The sequence below is a fragment of the Nicotiana sylvestris genome, chromosome 3 (genome assembly GCF_000393655.2).
Source record: "Nicotiana sylvestris chromosome 3, ASM39365v2, whole genome shotgun sequence".
Classification (NCBI taxonomy): domain Eukaryota; kingdom Viridiplantae; phylum Streptophyta; class Magnoliopsida; order Solanales; family Solanaceae; genus Nicotiana; species Nicotiana sylvestris.
Window position 1 is genome coordinate 25,516,154 of NC_091059.1, and position 16,147 is coordinate 25,532,300.

The window sequence follows — 16,147 nt, forward strand, 5'->3', positions numbered from 1 at the left end:
TAGAGGCGAATTGACTCAATATCACGGGCAATGTCAACAACCTCCTCTAAAGTAGCACTTGTCACCCTCTCTCTAGTCATGAGAATCTGAAGTTGATATGTGAGACCATCAACAAACATCATAATCCTCTCTCTATCTGTCGGAACCAACCAGACCGCATCACGAGCTAATTTAGAGAACCACATCTCATACTGTGTCGCAGCCATCTCTCCCTGATGCAACTGCTCGAACTGCCTACGTAGCTCCTCTCAGAGGGACTATGGCACATACTTCTCCAGAAAGAGAACAGAGAACTGCTGCCAGGTAAGGGGCGCTGCACCAACAGGCCTACGCCTCTCATACGCCTCCACCAAGGGAAGGTAGCCCCAGAAAACTGAAAGGTGGTAAAAGCCACACCACTGGTCTCTAGAATACCCGTTGTACGAAGCATCCTCTAGCACTTATCCAAGAACCCCTGGGAATCCTCGTCCTCTGCAGCGCTAAAAATCGGAGGCTTGAGTCTACCAAACCTCCATAGTCGACGCTGCTTGTTGTCCGACATAACTGGTACCACATACTCTTGAGTTTGTGCAACCAGTTGGGCTGGAGGTGCCTCCGGTGTCTGGAGTACCTGCACAACCTGCTCAGGTGTGCGAGTAACGAGAGTCTGGGTGCCTCCTCCGGCCTGAGAAGTAGCTGCGGCCGAAGTAACTGAAACCGCCTGAGCCAAACCGGTACACACTGATAAGATCTAAGCTAAAGTCTCCTAAAGGCCTGGAATCATAATAGACATAGCCGGTGCCTGAGTTGGTGCTATTGTAGCATCTACAACTGGGACCTGATCCTGAACTGGGGCAACTTGTGGATTTGCAGGTGCTGCCTTAGTTGCTCTGCCCCTACCACGACCTCGACCGCATCCTCGACCTCTGGTGGCCCCAGCTAGTGGTACTGGTGGTCGTCCATCCTGCCCGGTAGCACGTGTCCTTACCATCTGTGAGAGAATGAAATAACCGAAGTTTAGTATTCGAATCAACAGATTCGCACGACAAGAATTTCAAGAATATGAAGTTTTTCCTAGAGGTTATGTAGCCTCTCGAGGATAAATACAGACGCCTCCGTACCGATTTGCGAGACTCTTCTAAACCGGCTTATGACTCGCGAGACCTATGTAACCTAGGCTCTGATGCCAACTTGTCACGACCCCAAATATCGGTCGTGATGGCACCTATCACATTACTAGGCAAGCCAACTCAATCATCTAACCATAACCCTTTTTCCTTACAGTAAACCATTTTCTAACACAAGTTTTAAATATCAAATTTTCATAATAAGCATTTAAAACACAATTACATATGCGGAAGTCAAATAAACATGAAAACTACACAGCCCCCAAGTATCTAGTGTCACGAGTCTAGAGCCTCTACTATATAACTGATTATCTGATACAATACAAGTCTAGAAAATGCGGAAAAGAACAAGATAAGAAGGAGAAAATAGGGCTGCGGATGCCATGCAGCTACCTTGAAATGTCCAGCAACCTCTGGATCAGCTGAGGACCCTTACTCTGCCACTCGGGCATCTGGATCTGCACACAAGGGGGAGTAACGTGAGTACGCGAACTCAGTAAGTAACTAAGGTAAATAAGGTCTGAAAGCAGTGACGAGCAGTTAAAAATCATATGAATGAATCGACAACAGAATAGCAGATCAAATTCCACAGTTTAAAACCAGTTTCGTCGAAAAATCATCAATTTCAGTTTAAATACTTGAATTCATATACTTAGCAATTTCTCATAACATAGGCTCATTTTAAGAGTGAAATCAGTGAAAATATCATAACTTGGCCCCTCGGGCAAGGTATCACTTAGAATATGGCCCTTTGGGCAGCCTCTCAGTCACTCGTGACTCAACTCTCGTCACTCAATACCCACTCTTAACACTCAGGCTCATTAATATCTCATAGTACTAGAAATCATAGTAATCGCTGCGGCGTACATCTCGATCCGTAATTTATAGTCAACTACGCTCACTGGGAGTGTACAGACTCCGGAGGGGCTCCTATAGCCCAAACGTCATATCGCTGCGGTGCGCAACCCAATCCAATATATATATCGCTGTGGCGTATAGCCCGATCCATATAAGTATCGCTATGGCGTGCAACCCGATCCATAATATATACATATAATATCCTCACTATTAGGTTCTCAACCTCTCTTAGTCATTAACCTCATAGCCTCACAGGCACAACAATAGAAATTAGGGAACTCAACCCCAACAATCCTCTCAATTAGAAGTGGAGTGATAAAACCAGTTTTAAACAATTTAATAAATAAAACATGACTGAGGATATGCTTTCAACAAATAAAGTGAGAAAAAACAATAAAAAGCCCCTAAGGGTATCAATAGGTCGTCACAAGGCCCCAAATATGGCATACAACCCATAATACAGTATAAATGGCTAAAGTACGGAATATCATAAGGTTTCAAATCAAATACGCGGCTCAATAGTCGCTACGGGACTGACCAAGTCACAATCCCTATCGGTGCATGCCCACACGCACGTCACCTAGCATGTGTGTCACCACATTTATCAAAATAAGTCAAATACCGGAGTTTGTACCCTCAGTTCCAGATTTACAATGGTTACTTACCTCAAACCGGTGAAAATACTACTCCGCGATGCCTTTGCCCCTCGAATCGGCCTCCACTCGCGTCGAATCTTTCCAAAATTAGAATCACGACATCAAAATATGCTAAGGGAACGAAGCCCAAATGAAAATAATCAAATTATACCCAAAAATCCCGAAATTGGTTAAACCCGACCCCCGGGCCCACGTCTTGAAACTCGATAAAAATCAAATAAATGGAATACTTATACTCCCACGAGTCCATACATACCAAGAACACTGAAATCAGAGTCCAAATGACCCCCTCAAATTCTCATTTTAAAGTCTCTTGATCTCAAGCCCTAATTCATCAATTTTAGGCTCATATTCTATGATTTATTAGGTAGATTTCACATTAAAATCGAGTTTTTAAGTCCAAAATTCTTACTTCCAAGTGATTCCCCTTGAATCCCTCTTCAACCTCCTTCAAATAGCTCCAAAAACGACCAACAATGAAAGAAATAAACCCCACATTCGCGGATAAGACGACCTCTTAAACCTTCTGCCCTGGCCTGAAATCCTTCTTCGCGAACGCGGTCAAACCTTCGCGTTCGTGAAGCACAATTTAACTTTGACCAATTTTCCTCTTTCATGATCGCGACATCCCCATCGTGAACGCGATGCTTTGCTCAGACCAACCTTTGCGATCGCATTCTGCCTCTCGCGAACGCGATGAATAAAATCCACAGAAGCTCAGCTGCCCTTTTTGCTCTATGCAAACGCAACTCCTCCCCTGCGAACACGATGCACAAACCCTTAGCCCTTCGCGAACGCGTAGCCTTCCTCGCGAATGCGAAAGCTTAAATTCCACCTTCCTTAACTGATTCTTCGCGAACGCGAGGGTCCACTCGCGAACGCGAAGAGTAAAATACCTGCAACAGCTGAAACCAAAATCTGCAATTTTCTTCAACTCAAAATGATCCGTTCAACCCTCCGAAACTAACCTGAGGCCCCAGGACCTCAACCAAAGGCACCAACATATCCCAAAACCTTATTCAAACTTGTACCAATCTTCAAAACACCTCAAACAATATCAAATCGACCAAAACATATCGGATTCAAGCCTAAGTTTCCAAAAACTTCTAAATTTTGCTTTTGATCAAAAACCCGACCAAACCACGTCCGAATGACCTGAGATTTTTCACACACGTCCCAAATAACACAACGGAACTACTGCAACTCTTGGAATTCCATTTTAACCCCTATATCAAAATCTCACCTATCAAGCGGAAATCGCCAAAAATCCAATTTCGCCAATTCAAGCCTAAATCTACTGCGAACCTCCAAAACTCATTCCGATCACGCTCCTAAGTCCAAAATTACCTCTCGAAGCTAATCGAACCATAGGAACTCACATCCGAGCCCTCTAACGCACAAGTCAACATTTGGTTGACTTTTTCAACTTAAACTCACTCTAAAGAGACTAAGTGTCTCAAACCTTACCAAATCCTTTCTGAATTTGATCCGACCAACCCGATGCCATATAACACGGATAAACAAAGCATAAAGAAGTATAAATGGGGAAAACGGAGTGGTAACTCATGAAACGACTGGCCGGGTCGTCACACGATCATATAAGGAAGATCGAGAAATCACACAAGCCAATACCCGACTGGCTCCGAAATATTTAACCTCACGAACCGATTGGCCAAGGCCTGAACATCAACTACAAGAGGTCTCTCCTCAACTGGAATATATGCCAAGCTCCACATACTCACTGCCTTCCTACTCAAGGCATCTGCCACCACGTTGGCCTTCCCCGGATGGTACAAAATAGTAATATCATAATTATTTAGCAACTCCAACCATCTCCGTTGCCTCAAATTGGGATCCTTCTGCTTGAACAAGTGCTGGAGGCTACGATGATCAGTAAACACCTCACAAGACACACCATACAAGTAATGCTTCCAAATCTTCAACGCGTGAACAATGGCAGCCAACTTCAAATCATGAACATGGTAGTTCTTCTCATGGGGCTTCAACTAACGAGAAGCATAAGCAATAACTCTACCCTTATGCATCAACACACACCCAATACCAACTCTCGAAGCATCACAATACACGGTATATGAACCTGAAGTTGATGACAAAACTAACACTGGAGTTGTGGTCAAGGCAACCTTGAGCTTCTAAAAGCTCTCCTCACACTCATCCGACCACCTGAATAGAGCACCCTTTTTGAGTCAACTTGGTCAAGGTCAATGCGATAGATGAGAATCCCTGCACAAACCGGAGGTAATAACCCGCCAAACCAAGAAAGCTGCGAATCTCCGTGGCTGAGGACGGTCTAGGCCGACTTTGAACCGCCTCTATCTTCTTCGGATCAACCTGAATACCCTCATTGGATACCACCTGCCCCAAGAAAGCCACTTAAATAAGCCAAAACGCACACTTGGAGAACTTTGCATAAAACTTCTCCTCCCTCAACCTCTGCAACACAGCTCTCAAATGCTCTACGTGCTCCTCCTGACTACACGAATACACCAGGATATCATCAATGAAAACTATGACAAACGAGTCGAGATAAGGCTGGAACATGTTGTTCATCAAATTCATGAACGTTGTCGGGGTATTGGTCAGCCCAAAATACATCACCAAGAACTCATAATTATCATATCGGGTCCTGAAAGTTGTCTTAAGAATATCCGAGTCCCTGATTTTCAACTGGTGATAACCTAAATGGAGATCAATCTTGGAGAACACTCTCGCTTCCTGAAGCTGGTCAACTAAATTTGTATCTTCAACATTCCTGGTTGACTCTAGTATTAGTTATTCAACATCGGCATCCTCAAATTCTAGCCGGTTAGAGTGTTGGGGTTCTACTTTGGACCCCTCCATTGACACCTCAATTTTCATCTCTAATGCACACTGCTCCTGGCTACTATCCATAATATTGGAATATTGAGCATTAAAAGCATCAACTAGTTGACTCACTTGAGCCTCCAAGTTGCGAATAGTTGCATCTTGCCTTTGTACCCGCAGTTGTATCTCATCATATTGTTCCACAAGGCACTTTAGCATATCCTCGATCTTTTTCAGGTCATCATCCCTAGGTTCTTTGTTCCTATTAACTTCACAAGAAAAAGAAGAACCATCAAAGTAAAGGGTTGGGGGAAGATAAGAAATATAAACACAACCATGAAATTGACCATCTTGACTACCACACATATCACACATATTCCACACATAATATTGAGTTGGTGCACATAACTCGCTCTCAGGAATATTTTGATAATTTTGCCCTGGGTGGTTTCCTCTACAATATGCATAAGGAGGATCAAAAGTAGAATTACCAACATCAAAACTCTCATAATTCCAAGATACCATGTTTTTTTAAAATCAACTGGTAACACAAAAATAAAAAAATAAAAAAATAAAAATAAAAGTTCAAACTTGAAACCTAGCACTATGTACACCTACAACTACACCGTTAGTTCCCTAGCAACAGTGCCAAAATTTGATCACGCCCAACTATGTCTTATAAAAAGGACTAAGCGGTCGCTGAAAATATATTCTCGTTAAGAAGTACGGAGTATAATCCCACAGAGAACTAAGGCTTAGCTACAGTTACAACTACAACTACACCGTTAGTTCCCTGGCAACAGCACCAAAATTTGATCACGCCCAACTATGCCTTATAAAAAGGACTAAGCGATCGCTTCAAATATATTCTGGTTAAGAAGTCCGGAGTCGAATCCCACAGAGAACTAAGGCTTAGCTACAGTTGTTGCCTATTACTAAGAAGACAAGCTCGAATAATTCCTAAGTTATAAATATTAAGATTCTTGTATCTAATTAACTAACAAATTAAATTAGTAGATTAACAACTAAAGATACTACGAGTTGGAGAAAAGATTAAGGAGGTCTAGAGTTATGATTTTCCATATTCTACAAATTTGCCTAAGTCTTCTCCACCAATCACGAGCACTCTGACTGTCGTAAGTCTCTCCTGAGTAATTATCATAATTTACTAGACATATTCTCCTGAATTACGCTAGCTGGCATTAAGTACGATTCACTCGGATCGCACTAAAGTTTTGTTTTCTCTAATCCTACCTTTAAATCTTCTGTATTGATCCCTCATATACGTTAGGAGTAATGCTGTTCAACAACTAACTAAATATACACTCTCTCCCGAGTAACGCACACTAAATATGAATAGCTAATTGAGAGCCTTTCAATCAACATCAATAAACATATAGTTGAACAAATAGAAAGAATACTATGGCAAATCTATATTAATGTAACGAGAAAATCATCCTTCAACAGGTTCCATCAAAACCCTAGATAACAAATTAGCTATTCATAATAGTATGCAAAATTACAATACTAGAATTCATAACCAGTAATGGGAAATAGGAAGAAGAAAGTGAAAAACTCGTAGAAGAATTCTCCGCCTTGCTTCTAGTGTGTCTTGCCTCCTTAGGTCGAATCTCCGGTCTCCACGATGACTCCGTGCTCTCCCTAGGTCTAAAGTGTGTCCAAACTCGATCTCCCCTTCAAAAGTGGCATTTTTAGGTATATTTTTACGTGTAGGAAAAGACCTAAACGTGTAAGCCAAGTTCTAGTCAAACCAGGAGATGAATAAGGCTTCAAAACTCGGACTAGACCTCCTCGCCAGGCTAAAGCCTAATTGATCTGGCTTTTGCCCGGTCTCTCCTTTTCACTGTTCTCGCGCACACTTTCAACGTTTAAGCATCCATTTTTGCTCTACTTTCATCTCCAATTTGCCTATAAATAAAATAGACTCAATTACGTGCAAATAAAGTGTAATTTATCATTAAAGCATATAAAATGTAGGGCACATAATGCACGAAACTATGAAATTATAGCCACACATCAGTTAATATTAACTAAATTCAACCATTGCTCGACTTGACTTAGTAACAAATTGAGTTGAAATTAATAGGTAGTTGAAGACAAGTCTTTGTGGAATTGACACTCTACTCATCATTATATTACTGGTTGATCACATATACTTGCGTGTGCATTTGGAGCTAACACCACCTCTTCCGTTTGTTGAAGCATTTGGATTGGAATTTTTTTAACTCAACATCATTTCTTTAGAAAATTATTAAACGGCAAATTTTAATGTCTAAGTGGCCGTCATTAAATTTCGGAAATTGGAAACATGTCTTGCAATCAGGAGATTATGTACCTGAATCTGAGATGCGGATATGTCCCTTACAGGAGAACCATTAATAATGCAGGCCATGACCTTTGGTTTCTTTTGTTTCAAAAACCATAAGAATCTATATAATTTATTAGGGGTGACAAAATTAGCTTATAAAAATATGATCTGCCCAACCGTCCAAGTTTTGGCAGGCATGATCCATTGTTTAGCCCATTTAATTTTGATCATCTCATTTCGGTTCAAGTGAAATTTGAACAGGGTCGGACAATAATTCATTTATTGAATCAATTTATTTTGATCCACCCAAAATCAGCTTATTCGTCCGTTTGTCACCCGAAACTTATGATGAAGTCAGCTATATTCCCTATTAGACATTGTTATTTATTACCAATTTCTCTAATTCTCCTGTTGCATTTCTATTTCTCTTCTAGTTAACTGTTTGTCATTCGCTATTGTGTTACATCGGTTAAGATTATCCGAGCTATATTAAGTTTTTCAATTGATGAGTTCAAAGTTTCTTTTTCCATTCTTATCCAAAACAAATGAAAGAAATTAAAATAGAACTCTGGCCAGCAGAGTATGCCATGCTCTAGCCAAATGAAACATCTAGGTTCTTCTCTTACAGTTTGTGAGTTAGCCCATATATAGAGAGAGAAGGAGCAAAAAATAAGCACATGACATCTTACAACTTGTTTGGATGGTTGTTACGCATTGTATCGTATCGTATTGTTACTTTAAATACAATGTTTGTTTTGATTGTTACTTAAATTTTATTGTATCGTATCGTTAAATCCGTCGTTACATAATGACGAAATGTGTCATTTTATGTAACGACCGAATTGGTGTGGTCGCGTCATTACATTGTCTTTTCTCTCAATCTCACCCTTTATTATTATTAAATTATTTTATTTTATCATTTACCCTATCTTTTTTATATAGTAATTTTACCTTGCATCATAATTTTTCTTTATAATATTGCAAGTTTATTCTTCATAATACTGGTGCTTGATATCATGAAACGATGACAAACGACACAATCTATCCAAACATTGTATTTATTAAATGATACAGTACAATACAATATAGTACGATACGAAACATTATGAAACGATGCGTAACAACCATCCAAACAAGCTGTTAGTTGCATTTTGTTACAATAATAAAATTTGAGGCTCAAACTTGAAGTATAAACTAACAGTGTTTTATACTGATCCTTTGAAGAACTAGAACTCCAATTCGCTGGAGTCGTTTGGTTGAGAAGCAAGTTATCCCAAAATTAGTTATCCTGAGATTGTTATCCCGTTCTCTCATAGAAATAAAAATAACATTACCATTTCTGAATTAATTATACGGCGATTTTATCCTAACCAAATATGGGACAAACTCATCTTAAATTTAATTACGGGATTAATTATCCTTTATTTCTCGAACCAAAACAAACCCTAATAGTATAGTTTATGTTATTAGTACAGTAAATGACAAGAAGGTCCTTTTTGTATGTTTAAGGATCTCTCTTTGATATTCATATAATGTATGATTAATGGGGACCAATTATTCTACATTCTATTGACTCTCTCTTTAATATATGTCAGTACAGGATTCATCCAATCTTTGCCTACACCAGACAGCGTCATTTCCTGTTAAAATTTTCTCTCTAGTCCTTGATTTCTAAAATAAAAAACAAAAGAGAAACCCCTTCTGTTCCCTCATTTATACATATATAAAAACCCTTTGAGTAATTCCTTCAATTCCAAACAAATTCACCAACCACACCATTGTTCTTTCTTTCTTCTTCTCAACCTCAAAAAATTCCAGTAAATTAACAAGAGGAAGGAACCAAGAAATTGATGTATAATAACATGGAAGAAAAAGCTGGCAAAACAAGAAGCGCAAGTCGTCCATCATCATGTTCAGCATTAGAGATGAACAAGAATTCACAAATAATATCCAAAGTGAAGCCCCAAATCCGAATAATTCATGTATTTGCACCAGAGATCATCAAGACAGACGTGGCGAATTTTCGGGAACTCGTTCAAAGGCTCACAGGGAAGCCATCACTGTCAGATAAGAAGAAGAAGAATAAGAAGAAAGAAACCAATATTTACAACATGAAGCAAATTCTTCCCGGCAAAAATAATAAGTTATTAGAGGAGCCGTCGACCATGTTGAACTGTGTGACCACCTTTCTTAACAAGAAAATGGAGTTAAGGACTGGATTTATTAATCCCTCAGAGTGGAGAGAAAGAATAAAAGGTGAAGAAGAGATATGGAGAAATGCAAATTCTGGTGGAGGTTTCTTGGATGGTTTGATGGAAGAGTTTAATCAGTTTCCTTTTCTTCCTTCAGATGCTGTTCACATGGATGCCCATGGAGAATCCCAACTTGCTTAATTAATATTGCTAATTAGTTCATATCTTGAGAGATGAGAACTATAAATGGAGTTAATTATTATAAGTCTAATGATGATCACTATTTAATTATTATTATTTGGTACTTAGGGTTTTACTTAATTAATTCTTTATATGATCATGATTAGCCCTTCTTCTCCCGCTATGGTGTTGACTATCTCCTACTAATGTTATGCAGAGGCTTGATACAGCTTTATCCAATGAGGCCAACTAAATCCACTATTTCTACACAAAATTCAGATTATACGTGAACAAATTATTTAAATTTCAATAAATATTATCTAAAATTTCACAAGCACGAAATGCATTATTGAAACCATCAAATTAAAATCTTGAATCACCTATGTGCAGGGCCTATTGTATACTCAAAAATTAAAATTTTGTTTTAGTTGTTTTTTAAAAAAAAAAAAATCAGGATATTAATTAGTTGTCTATCTCTATTTTTTTTTGTTATCTCAAGATACTTTACTAGGTTTTTGTTTGATCATCTTGGTGGGCCTTTCTTGTTTGCTTAAAATCTAATTAACGTATGGAGAAACACGATTTTGGTAAAACTATGAAGGTTTGATGAATATTTTACTTTTCTTGCAAGTTTCAGTATGGAGTATTTCTTATTTCATGATAGGATGAGATTTTAAAATGAAGAATAGTGCTAAAATAAGTAACCAAGTTGCTACTCAGTGTTGCATCCCAAATAAATGCAGTTATTTTAACCTGAATCAGCAGAATACATACAGTGAACGAGGAATGGAATAAAAGCTTATTATGTCGTCATGCAATTCGTAGAACTTATTAGGGTAGTCAGTGATTACAAGAAAAAGAAAGAAGTTCAAATATTAATGTAAAATTTAATCTTTAATGTCATGTCATAGAATAAGTTATACTCAGTTAAGAACAATTACCTCAACCGATACCTAGATGTATTATAATACCTATCTTTTTGCCTCCTAAATTGATTATTATTTTGTTTACCTCGAAAAATGGGATTGACAATTAAATATGATTTGTGGTTTTAATGATATGTGATTTATTCTAATATTAGGGAATATACAAATAATATTAGGTCTAAGTAAGAAGAATTGATGAACCAAACCAGTATTACTAGAGCAATAAGGACCTCGAGCTCGATTTTCTTAGGGGCCTCGAGGTGAGCTAAGAGCAATGAAATATGAACAGTAAAGTAAAAGCAATAAAGTTGAAGAACACTTGGTCATGAGCACGGTAAACAAGAAAAATAGAGTATAATATTCTATTGCAGTGAATAATGTGAGATGATGCTTACAAAATGATTGGGGCCCCCTTTATATAGGAGGAGAAAACCCCAATATAGTACATTTCTAATTATAATAAAGAATTCTATTGGTACAGTTGTATAACAACCTAGTACGGACTTGTACTATTTCGTATAGATCTTATCCTATAATTTCTGTCCTGGCCCACGTGTTCTTGAGAAATTCCTGCTCTTTCTTGAGTGTCTATGAGATAGTACTGCCCTCGATGTAGGTCATGTCAGGCCTTCGATCTACTTCCTCGAGGTGTGTATCCTTCAGTCGGGTTCGACCCCTACTTCGAGTCGCCCGAACTCGAACCCATGGCCCAATTTAAGACTTCGAAATTGGGCTCCTTGATTTTTACCATATACAGATAGTCCCCGTGTTTCTTAGAATAAGGTGATAAGAAACGATTTGATCCTCGATCTTCCCAAGCCTCTCAGGATGATGTCATGCTCGTGATGTAGGCGCTTTAAGTGATCGAAAATGTCATGTCAGCATGTTTCCCCAAAATATCAAATACGTTTCAGCTTTTTCGGCCACTTGCGCCGCCGGTTCCGTCGTCGGCTTTCTATAAATAAGGGGGTATTTGGCTGAACAAAAACTATACTCGTTCCTTCTTCATCTACTTTTAGCCCTTTCCCTGCTTTATCTCTTCCTCTAATCACTTATTTCTATGGTTCAAGTCTGTGACCACAAGGTCTCATAGAAGAAACTTTCCAGTTATGCCAAGCTTTCCTTTTTTAAAGCTTTGGCTCGAGACAACGAGAGAAGGGAACTGAATCCTTCCCGTATCAGAAGATATGCGAACTTTATACTGCTGCTCATCTCTCTTAACTTCAACCTGGTGTGGTGCTTCATTCCTTTTGCTTTCCATGGAATGAGGTGGCACTATTATCTACTAACTTTTGCATCCCACACCGGAACAGAGTTCCGAGGATGAACACTCTTGGATTGTTGCTTGTGCATCTTGCAACCCCTTTTGTTTTTTTCCTTTAGCTTGTTCTTTCTTAATATATTATGGCCAGAAATTTCAACGGAATGCTCAATCTCGGTTACTGAGGGTATAATTACAATTACCGAGGGTCTTCTGCCAAACATTTCCAAAGATCGGAAATGGTGCCCCCGAGAAAGGGATTTCTGGAGACACTCCTCACGAGATCGTGGCCTCAAAAGTGAATTAGGATCTTTGGCTTTTGTTTTTTGCTTCTTTGTTCCTGTGTAAGTATCCTTCGTGGGTGCCATAGTTACACTTTGTAATCATTTCTTGGAAGTATAAAAGGATCCCTTTGTATCCCTTTCGGCCTATGCTGAATTTTATTCTATCTTTATTCGTAAAAGACTCAATTTTATGATTTTAATGACCAGCCCAAATATCGAGCTTAGGACACAACAAACCCTTAGATTTTTAATTGATCAATGCAATACACTTCGAGGTTTTTGTTAATCCTTGAGCTGAGCTTAAATGTGAACTCAGAATGTCGGGATTCTCGAGCCCGAGTTAGGTGAGAGAAAAATCTCAAGTTGAAGTAAATCTTTAGATTTCCTTGCAATCCCCGAGTGAGAAACTTCTCCACCTCGGGTAGCCCATAGGCTTTTACAGTCGAGTGAGCATTTGCTCGAACTTGTAATAAGGATAGCCCTTAGGCCTTTTCACAGTCTTCGAGTGAGTAATTCCTCAAACTCGGATAGCCCTTGGGTTTAGTAATCCAGTGGATACCGTGCTCGAACTCGACTTGTAGGCTGCCCTTTATGGTTTTTGACAAATTAATCCTTGATGCCTTGATACTGATGCCAATATCGTAACATCAGCAGTTGAAGCGACTGAAAAGTTATTTTTGTACAATTTCTAAAATCATTAATTGGAGGCGGTTGGCGGTCGGCCTTTTAGCTTCCTCAGCATGCTTAAAAGACCTCTATAAATAGACAGATTTCACAACATTATAAACTTTATTATCATATTGTTCTAATAATCTCATTAGCCTTTTTCAATTTCCTTGAACTCTCCCTTCTCTCTACTATCAGCACTTTTCATTTTCTTGGAGTTTCCGCATTACGATGGCTAAAACCTCTAAATCGGTTCCCAGAAAGAAAAGGCTTCTTTATCTTCTCGATCGACCAAGAGTAAACCGGTAGTGCCTCCTCATATTGAGGAGTGCATCCCCCCACCATGTGAAATAACATCTGATTTCAAAATCGAAAAACCTGTATCGATACCAGGTCGATGCGAGCCCATGTCTCGATATGTTTGTTTGGTGACCAAGGCCGAGCTCAGGTAGGTAAAGGAGGATTGCAAGTGGGATAACAAAGAAATAGTGATTCCTTCCTTCGAAGAGGACATCACTACGTATAAAGCGTTGTACTTGAGCGTATATACTTACCCTTTTACGTTGGGTCTTGCAATTCCGGCTCAAGGTCTCATAAATCTAGTTATTCTTGACTTTTGCCAACGATGCCGAGTGACACTTGGCTAGATCTACCCCTCCTTATGGTGAATCGTTTACTTAATCAGGTTCTTTCTAGCCAAATTGAGGGTATGTCTTTTACCCTCAATCATCTGATCAGACTGTATAGTCCTCGACTTTATCTTTGGGGCTTGATAAAATTGCAATGTCGATCCTTAAAATCTTTCTTCTCTAGTATCGATGAGGACAAAGACCGTGGGTGGATGAGCCAGTTTGTCCGAGTCAGGACCTCCGATATAATTTCTGCTGATTGGATGTCGTTCCCCGAGGAGTGGAACATGAAATGTAAGTACGCAGTAGGTTTATACCCTGCTTTCTTTTCTCTTCCGCGGTTTCGTATTTTTCATTGGTCTAACCCTTTTACCATGGTGCAACCGCTGCGTGGTTTCCTGATGGGGTCCTAAACCTCGAGGGCTAGGTCTGAAAGCTGGCCTCCGCCTCCTCTTACTCGGAGCGTTGCTGACGAGATCTAGCTAAGGGTTGACGGGAGGCCAAAAACCATGGTGAGTTCTCTTGTTTATTTTCCTGTGCCTCTGTTACGGGATACTTACCTTGATTTCATATAGGTCTCGGAGACATCGTTGATTTGCGGCTGGCCCCGACTGAAGAAGTGGAGATTCCGAAGCCTTCTAAAGAAAAAAAAGAAGAAGAGAGTCATCTGAAAATCCCCTGAAGCTAAAGAAGAGTGTGGCTCAAAGGCCTAAGACCAATACAACGGCCTTATCTTCGGAAATGGCCCAACGCCTTCGGTATCAGGAGGAAGAAGAAAACGATGACAGCCTACGGGTAACCCATAAAAGAACAAATGTCGATACTTCGAAGCCCATCGAGCCGGTGGCGGCTGATGTGGCTCATTCCAGAGCAGAAGACATCTCCGAAGGGAATTCAAACAAAGTCCCCGAACTATCATCCTAAAAGAAGGTACCTCACCTAGGAGATCATTTGGAGGGCCAAGCCGAACGACTTTTCCCCGAGCCTCTTCAAATAAAAGAGAATGTCCCGAGTGTATCACTTGGGGTAATCAACGTGGATGATTCACCTCCTGGCCTCGAGTTCTCCGAGGGGAAAATCTAAGAGGCTCAGAATTTGAGGTCTTCTGAAGTGGAAACAAGCTATGAGGGGCATGACATCTTTCGAGAATGTCTCACAGGGCTTGAAGATGACCCCGACCTAGATGCTTTCTCCATTTTTGAACAAGTGAGTTTTCTGTTTTTATGCCTGCGCCTTTTTTTAGTTGTTTTGAATCTTCTTTCCTCCCTCTTTATGAAGGCTATGATGCTCCATAAAAGGGCATTTTCCAAGTCCCGAACCAATCTTGCTCGATGCGAGGATGAGCTTAAGAAGATTTCGAAAGAGAGGGACATTGTCAAAAACCTCTATGCTAAGAAAGAGATGGAGATCTATGATCTCCGAGTTGAGTTAATGCAGGCATGCCAAAGACGGGCCGAGTATGTTGAAAAGGTAATACAGCTCTCGAGGGTGGGTTATGCACTAGTTTATACTGGCGATCGGTACTTTTAATTTCATAGTTTCATTAGAAGGCCAACTTGGAGGCACAACTTTGGGAGGAGCTTAAAATGAAAGAGGCCGAAACCCTGAGGTAGAGACAAGGTATGGACAATCTTGCTTCTAAGAAGGAAACTCTGAGAGAGAAGCTAGCTTCACTCAAACGCTAGCTTCAAGATGTGAAGGAGGATAGCCTAGCTCGGGGTCTCGAGATCGAGGAGCTTAAAGTCAGATCTGCTGCCGAACTGGCCAAGGCCAAATCTGATATTGCGGTAATTATGACTTCATATCGAGCCGATGTCGAAGAAGCTAATGCTCGGGCAAGGGAGATCTCTACTGCAGTGGAGGATAAGTTATCAAGTACCCTTGACCATGCTAGGCAACAATCCCGGGGGATGACCCTCGAATAGGTACATGCTCGCGGCTTCGATCTTTCAGCCGATATTAAAGCGGCGAAGATTTTGGAAGAAGAGGCTGCCACTCTACTTTTCGATGAGGATGAATCAGCCAGTGGCTCCGAGAGTGGAGGAGACGAGGATGAAGCCCACGAGGATGAGGCTCTTGAAGATGTGACTCCTAAAGATGCGGCTGCCAAGGATGTGACCCCGAAGTAGTTTTAGGTTACTTTATTTCGTTTCTTTGTAAGACTTATTTGTGTATAGATCTCTTGTAATCATCTTTTGGAAATATGAGGGGAACTTTTTATCTTGTCTTTGGTT

The 16,147-nt window shown here is 40.1% G+C and overlaps 1 protein-coding gene across 1 annotated transcript; it reads left to right on the forward strand.

The window, feature by feature from the left end:
* The first annotated feature begins 9,637 nt into the window (after positions 1–9,637).
* LOC104249697 (VQ motif-containing protein 25-like) lies at positions 9,638–10,168 on the forward strand. Its single transcript, XM_009806169.2, has one exon. It carries the CDS (start codon positions 9,638–9,640, stop codon positions 10,166–10,168), a length of 531 nt encoding a protein of 176 aa, XP_009804471.2.
* The last annotated feature ends 5,979 nt before the right edge of the window (positions 10,169–16,147 follow it).

What these genes read in the sequence shown, in the direction of transcription:
- LOC104249697 (XM_009806169.2), top strand. Translation starts at nt 9,638, where the DNA reads ATGGAAGAAAAAGCTGGCAAAACAAGAAGCGCAAGTCGTCCATCATCA.